Source organism: Poecilia latipinna, unplaced genomic scaffold (genome assembly GCF_001443285.1).
Source record: "Poecilia latipinna isolate Pla-1442-1.1 unplaced genomic scaffold, P_latipinna-1.0 Scaffold1456, whole genome shotgun sequence".
Lineage (NCBI taxonomy): Eukaryota > Metazoa > Chordata > Actinopteri > Cyprinodontiformes > Poeciliidae > Poecilia > Poecilia latipinna.
In genome coordinates this window covers 157,518-165,717 of record NW_015114072.1, presented here as the reverse complement: position 1 = coordinate 165,717, position 8,200 = coordinate 157,518, and the positions used below count along the sequence as shown (strand labels likewise).

General features: G+C 40.4%; 1 protein-coding gene across 1 annotated transcript in view; it reads right to left on the bottom strand.

Annotated features, from left to right (window-relative positions):
- Positions 1-226: 226 nt before the first annotated feature.
- Positions 227-8,200, bottom strand: part of LOC106962762 (Rac family small GTPase 3) — a 15,188-nt gene continuing 7,214 nt past the window's right edge. Inside the window, exons 2-5 of the mRNA XM_015057373.1 lie at positions 3,813-3,884; positions 2,926-3,043; positions 1,502-1,564; positions 227-816 (exon numbers count right to left, since the gene is read on the bottom strand). Of these exons, the coding sequence (XP_014912859.1) occupies positions 607-816; positions 1,502-1,564; positions 2,926-3,043; positions 3,813-3,884 (463 nt within the window). The 3' untranslated portion in view covers positions 227-606. The remainder of the gene's footprint in view (positions 817-1,501; positions 1,565-2,925; positions 3,044-3,812; positions 3,885-8,200) is intronic.

The following is an 8,200-nucleotide window of genomic DNA, read 5'->3' as shown; positions in this document are numbered from 1 at the left end:
TATAAAAACTTAAAATAAAGTTGACTGTGTAATTTAACAACTTGAAATTGGGCATCTCTCTTTAAAAAACTTCTGCTCTTTTTGCCACTCCACCTTCAGGAAGTCATTACAACAAGGCTCCTCTATTAACCCTTTAACAATGTTTTTAGCAGTACTGCACTGAGAAGTAGCTCCTATCAGCAGATGTACAGTTGTACAAGGTGTTTGCTAATTGCTGCTGGCTAGTCTGAAGGAGCTGAGTGGGGAGTGATGTGGAGGGCTGCTCTGTGAGACTGAAGCCTGGAAACTGTGACTCCAAGGAGGAGCTGCACATCAGAGGCAGAGCTAGGTCCATCGAAGTGTTTTGCGCAGCTGAATGGTTGCCATGGGGATTGAAGGATTTTTCCCAAACACGTATGAAAGAATCAAAGCAACACTCCAGGTATTTTTTTAATGAGGAAATAGCACTACAGCTAAAAAGAGTCAACTTTCCATAATACTGTCCCTTAAAGATCAAACCACCACAGTGGCCACTACATCATATCTAAAGAAACGCAAACCCTGCATAGTAAACTACCTAAATTACCCATCCTTCACTTGGAGTTCATATTCTCCATTCTAGCAGCATTACTCATAAATGAGTGCTAACAAATGTGTTCTGTCTGCGCTGTTCTCACCGATCTCCCTTGCCATAGCCAGACCCTGAGGATAGGTAATGGGAGACAGCTTCTTGTCCCGCAGCCTTTCGATGGTGTCCTTGTCATCTCGAAGGTCCAACTTCGTCCCCACCAAGATGATGGGTGTGTTGGGGCAGTGGTGTCTCACCTCTGGGTACCACTACAGCACCAGAGGCACACACAGGGCCGTGTGCACAAGTGGATTTACACAGAGACAATGTCAGTGGAGACAAGAAACAGGAGAGTTAACTGGAAGCAGAGGACAAGTGTTACACGCCTCTCCACAAGGATGAGCGACATGAAGGAGTCAATATGAAAGGTTAAAGCTGCAGTATGGAACTTCAAAAATATGTTTTTTACATATCTGTTGAAACTGTCACCATGTGATGACAATTTTTTTCACAGATTATCTGTCTCATGTTACACCGATATAGTGACAGCTTCAGCAAATATATAAAAAATATTTTTCATAAAAGTTATCTACAAATAATTTGTAGGTTGAACAATTTTGAATGACATGATGAGGAAGTTCTGCAGAGGGAGGTGGGACCTTGTTCAAGGTGTGATTTCACATGAGAGCATTTCTTTACGCTCAGCACGCCAAACCTCAGCGGCCGCCTCTCCCTCCGCAGAGCGCTAGCACTGCTTCAGGCCTCGCTTTGCAACGGCTCTCTGCTCCAGCTTCAGCCGGAGTCAGCTTAACGTCTGACCATTCCAAGCCGAGGACTGAGCAGCTGCAGTGGCTGTCTCTAATGCCAGGGGGCGCTATAGATGTGCCTCCTAGTGGTCAGACTGGGCTCAAGCGGGATAATGGAAGGGGGCGGGCGGTCAGTCAGCGTACTGACCTTAGCTCGGACGTTCTCAAAGGAGGCCGGACTGACCAGGGAGAAGCATATCAAGAACACATCCTGGGAGAGAATCAGAGAGATCGCTGGTTGACAGGAAATCTGTATGTTTGTGTGAGTGTGTTCGTGGCCACGAAAAGGTTTGAGTTTATTTATAGAATAACTGGATCAATTAATTTCTGGATCACTATGTATAGGCCAATTATCAAATAATATGAAGCTTTAGATTCTGTGAGCTACAGGAAGTTGTATAATTCCTGTTTTATTTTACGTTACATTTCCTTATACCAGATGGTCAGTTGTGTGTTTTTCTAAAATATTTGGATATGTGGAAATTTAATATCAATTTTTAAAAGAACAAACAGTCATAAAAAATGAATAAAAACCTTATTAAAGTGTTCTGTTAAATATAAACAAACACTTCCCGCAGGTCTTTCTGTCTGTCTTTAAAATAGACTTTTTCTTTTCTCAACATTTAACACTATTGTCTTATTGATAAAGCAACTGAAAGCTTTTTTCCAGGAAAACACCCCATTAGAGATAAAAACATGATTGTTTAACATGTTTCTTAGATGTGCTGATTTTTATCCTTTGCAGTGAATTATATATTTATTTATTTTAATCATTTTGCAATGCTATTTTCTTGACACTGGCAGAGTCTGGTCGATGACCAGAGGCCCAAGGCGCGTTGGCGGGAAAACAGTTCAAAATGGATGTGGAAACATTTGTTTTTCAAGTTTGAAAATATACGACTCAGAATATTACCATTATAAGAAATGGGAAAACCAGATGTTACCTGGCAGCTTTGTTGGGAAATTTAGTTGAAGACAAAAAAGTAAGCTAAGTATTTTTGTTGTAAGTTGCTTAAAATATTTACATAATGAATATTTACTGTATTATGAATTCATTTAGGTATAGTCAGTAATTTATTTGAGTTTTTATGGAGGGATACGCCACCTACTGGCTTAAATGGTTAACTGCATCTGTCTAAACTCCACAGATATACTGATTAGTTTTGTGTAAGCAAGGGGTGCCCAAAGTCGGTCCTCGAGGGCCGGTATCCTGGACGTTTTAGTTCTCTCCATGGTGGTAGTAACAATCTTCTCAGCAAGTCAATGTTCTTCTTAGGCTTCTAATGAGCCATCATTTGATCCAGGTGCGTTAAACCAGGGAGAGAACTAAAACCCGCAGGTTGCCGGCCTTCGAGGACCGACTTTGGACACCCCTGGTGTAAGCAAACATCAGAACAATTTCCCTTTAAAATGCAACAGAAATGAACTTTCCTTATGTAGCCTCTAATGGAGTGTCCTAATTTCTCACTTGGTTACTGTATATGAACCTATATGTACATTTGTCCGTACAGTTGTTCCTACATGACAGTGTGTGAGAGAGGAAGTGATTTTGGGAGGAAGGAGTCGGAGTACCGTCTGTGGGTAAGACAATGGTCTTAATCTATCATAGTCCTCCTGTCCTGCCGTGTCCCAGAGGCCCAGGTTCACTGGCTTCCCATCCACCATTACATTGGCAGAGTAGTTGTCGAAGCTAGAACAGACAGGAGAGCACACAGTCAGGAAAAACAAGCATGAATTGTACAAACTCCCAGCTGATCTGAGTCCTGATAAAGAAATGGATGGCAGCAAAAACAAATGTAAACCTCAGGATTAGATCAGAGGATGTTCAGACAAGGCTCTGGAGAAAAGCTGAAACACCCTTTAGCTACAGTTCTAGCTACGTCAGACTCTTTTTCATAAATTGGATAGTTCTTTGACTTATGTGATGTGACTTACATGTGTTTTTTTTTTTTTTTTGCTCTTCATGATTCACTTTTTGATCTATGTGTTATATGTTAAATAAGACAATGCAAAAATCAATGTAATTAATTAATTACATTGATTTTAAGGCATTACAAATTTTAATGCAATTAAACACATTTATTTTATGTACAAAAGTCCCAGTCAGTAAATACATTATATATTACATTATCGACGTGACCTTCATTAAGATCTACGGTTGTTCTTCACACTGTGACTTTATGGCAGAGGGTTTCCACTAACTGCTTCGGTTTCTCTTTGTTTCTGGTAAAGAAATAAAGACTTTGTGTTTTATCCTGGCCTGTTGATTTGTGCTTATCATGATAGAGGATATACTTTCTTTTGTATATTCTACATGCAATGCTTAACAGAGAAGGTTTACTAATTAGTATTCTACTCGTTATTTTGTAGCACCATCATCCCTAACTGTCATGGTAAACTGTCATCAGCACGAGTTGCTTTTTTTCTTCCTCCAGTGTTAGTATTTACGGCTCACTCACACAGTGGGGATGTATTCACCAGGAAAGGCGTTGGTGGTGTAGCTGATCAGCAGACAGGTCTTTCCCACAGCCCTGAGGAAGAAGAGAAACGAGGGCACATTAATCAAACAAGTCCATACATGCACAAATGGAGCAGCCATGTCTGTACGGAGTGTGTGGACGAGTCAATAATGTCTGACATGCCTGGAGGTGGCGTGTGTGGACAGGCTACTACTCCCCTCCACTGGGCCGCACACACACTGGCCCAGATTCATGTTGCCCGAGAACACAGTGGCCCTCTGTGACACAGCCTCCACCCACTACTGTGAGCACAAGCTCATTCTCACACACACACAGGACTCCTATACTGGACTCACAGGCTGCAGGACTGTCCTCAGACTTGACGATAGCATGGACATTAACGATAGTACTGTTAATGCAAAGACCCTGTAAATCTGGGAGACTGGCCCCAAACAATCACACACTGTTTCCTGGCTGTTCAGACTGTGAGTGGGAGGGGGTTTGGGAAGAGGGGGGCAAAGGCAGATTACTCTAGGAAAAGGAAACACTTGGTTCCAGGATTGTAAAGATGTCCACTTCCAGTCAGAACAAAGGCTTGTGCTTTGGCAATGCCTCCAACTAATTTTTTATTAATGTCCCTTTTGAAAAGTACCATGTTTGATTATTCATTAACTATACAGCCAGCCCTCCATGAAGGTTTATGTTGACTTTAAAATACAAACCAGAGGGTAAACTCAAGCTAAAATATGATGGACATTAAGAGAAATCACTATGATATTTGTCCAACAGCTGTGTAACTGCAACATGCCTATGCTTTAAACTTGTATTCAAACCACACAGTTCAATTACAAGACACTAAACCTCTGTAAAAGAAAACAACATGTGCTGAAGAGGTTGCAGTTAACTGAAGAGCCAATCCACTGACCTAAAGAAAAATGGAGCAACATTTGAAAGCAGCATTGTTGTTTTTAGGGTCAGGGGTCTGAAAACAAAACTGAATTTGTGTCACACTACAATTCAGTTCATAACACATCATCTCTTCTTTATAAACAAGGGGGAAAAAAGTTCAGTCAATCCAATGTATAGTTCAGGTTGAGTTTATTATTCAAATTGATTGAAAAGTTTCTATCTAAGGAAGCCCAAAAGATTGAGTCACTGACTTTCAGCATTCCTCCAGGAGAAACATGTAGAAATAGTACCTTGTACTGTGTCACTGACTTTTCAAACATCCCTCACACTGAGCATGCATGTAGCGACAGTGGAGAGGGAAAAGTTCCCTTTAATATGAAAAACCTCCAGCAGAACCAGAACCTGGCTCAGAGTGAATGGACTCAAGCCTGAAGCATGGTGGCTCAGGCATCACGATATATGGATGTTTCTCAAACTGTTGGGTCCATTTACCATGAAATTAGAGTTTCAACATGCCAGCGACCTCAAACACACCAGTGAACAGCGTCTTGGTTCTATGCCAGTGACTCACAGTCCAATAACTGGACTTTAATGGAGTCCAATGGTCCTGACCTGGATCATAGTGTCAGAAGTTGGTCGACTTCATGCAACCCAGAAACTCCCACTGTGTCAGGCATCAGCTTTTGAATCCTATAAGTTTATTATTCACTGTTCTAAAATTGAGCTGAATGTTGAACATCTATCTGGATTCTACTGTAATGTAGAATCTTTAGGGGTGTGATGATGGGCCTCAGTGGAAAGGAAACACTTCCACAGAAGAAGAGAACCCAGTGATCATCCCATAGTCTTCTGATTAGCTCACAGCTAACTTCCTGAGCCCAGCTGATAAATAGTAGTAAATGTGACCAGTGATGCCTAATTTATTACTGAATATTATCTTGGTTTTAAAACTTAAAATCTATTTGTTTAAGGAAGATATTAACAAATTACCAGTAGGTACTGTAATAATAAGATTATTCTAAGAATAATGGAGTAGAAAAGATGTTTTGGTCAGAATTAGAAAGAATAGAAAAGAATAGTATGAAAAAGTATGAAAAGTAATGAAACCAATATAACAGGTTTCATTATTGTGTTATATTCTTTGTGTTTTACATCCTAACAATGTAAAACACAAACAATATAACAGGATAATGAAACTTATTACAGGCCTAAAAACCCAGGAGAAACACAACACTGAGTCTCAAGGAAGTCAGCAGGCTGTCAGAGGCCACAATCAGGCTCTCACCATGCCACAACCCCAGGCATCTGTGCAGACACACACACACACACACACACACACACACACACCCACACACACACACACACAAATACACACATGCACGCACGCACGCACACACGCACACGCGTGCGCACACAGAAAAAAAAACAGAACATGCAATGAATGATAGAAAAACACACAAATATTGAAAGCATATAACAGATGTACTACTTATAAAACTAGAGAAAATCAGATTTGATGGCTCTGAAAACAGGTTCGTTTTCAATCAACCTTCAACAAAGATCCAGGAGCTGCAGGCACCTGGAGCTTTGGTTGAGCTGTCTGTCTATAAATCTTGGTATTGATGTTTGTATGGAGCTACAGGAAGGACAGAACCTGAAAACTCACCCTCTGCAGCTCGGTCCGCTACGTCGTCTACAGTCCTATGGTAGTTGCAAGTAAAACTTCACCAACATAACTAAATAAAACCTTTTTTGGGAAATCAAAAACAATCTAAAATTTCAATGAGAAGCTAAAACATTTGCCCTCAACTGGAAAGAACAAAAGCAGCAGTGGGAACATGTCAACACTCCCTTCCTCCCAGGACAGAGGAGAACCTGTAGTCATCAAAGCAATATGAAATGTTTATACATATTGATGCTGGTGGCGGTCCATACTGCTCTTTACAGGTAACACTCCAGGGGCCCCTCAAAAGGGCAACTTTGGTTCTCATTGTAGAGACGCAACTAGGTTGCTATTTACATGTGGTAATGTTACACAAACCAACCAAGTAGAAGAGACAGCAAGGCCTGGGTAACAATATATATTACAATAGGAACATGATCAATTTCAATAGATAATACATCTGATGGAATATTCAATATATAGAATATTCACTTAACTCTGAGCCAGAACTGCACAGCATTCTGGGAGATGTAGGCAAAGAAAGGCTTTAGCCACTCAACCTCTCATGGTTGAGCAGCTAGCATCAACCAACTCACTCACTCTTTGGTTACCTAGCAACAACCTGTGGATTAACTTGCGCAAGATCAGTTTCAAATTTCACCACCATGCATCATAACTACTTAACAACAAAAATCAATGGTGTGGAGGGAAAACTGCGGAAAAAACTGTAAGCCCCACCAGTTTGGCAATATTTCAGATATTTAAAACAAAATAGTAATCACTAATTATCGACATGGACTGATATGAAACTCTTATATCATGATATAATTTTCAGCCCTTCAGTATTCTTGGGCTAATACTGAAGCCAACTCAATCTAAAAACCAGGAAGTGGGAGGAACCACTACCTGCCTTTTGGTATGGAAAGCTAGTGAGGACAAATCAGTGGCTACGCAAACAACACCTCCATCCATCCATCGATCCATCCGTTTTCTACACACCCTTGTCCCTTAGTGGGGTCGGGAGGCAAACAACACCTTTTGTTTGGAAATGATAAAAATGAGAAACAGAACTTGTCATTCTGAGTGAAGACACACAGGATGTGAACACGTCCATTCATGGTGTGAGCAAGCTGCAATTCTTGTCATGGCAGCTGGCGCCCAAATGGCTCTAGAAAACCACAACATTTAAGAATAACTGGGAGCAGCTCTACAACATGGATGGAGTGAAAGTGTGTGTGTAGCACAGCACAGGCTCATTATCAACACCTGTGTGTGGGCTGTTAGCGGTTTCACATCTGTACAGTCTGTACCAGAACTCAGGAAAACTCATCACTAAACTTGTTCCAAGACGTCCAATCTAAGTAAGGCACTTAGATTGGACTGATGAGTGCAATATACATAAACTTGATTAATTGATATTGTGCAGCTCTAGACAGGCATCTAAAAAAAGTTTAGATGCCTTTAAAAACAAATGATACATCTATTCAGTCTTACAGACATTTCTTGAGTTTAATTTTATTTCAGTTCTACTTAACAGTTTTTGCAACTTTTCTAAGATCTTTATATTGTTTTGCATCTGTATAGGAGTCCACAGTGAGCTGTAAAACTGCACACTATCTATGATACTACTTTAAGATTTAAGTGGTTTTTTATGTAACATGAATAATTCCTTTCAGCAGGTTATGTGTACATTCTGAACATCACAATCTATGCTGCAAGTTATGGCGTCACAAATCTCTAGAATTACAGGATTTATTCCAGAATTATACCGATGAGGAATTTACAGCTGTGACTTTATTATATATATATATATATA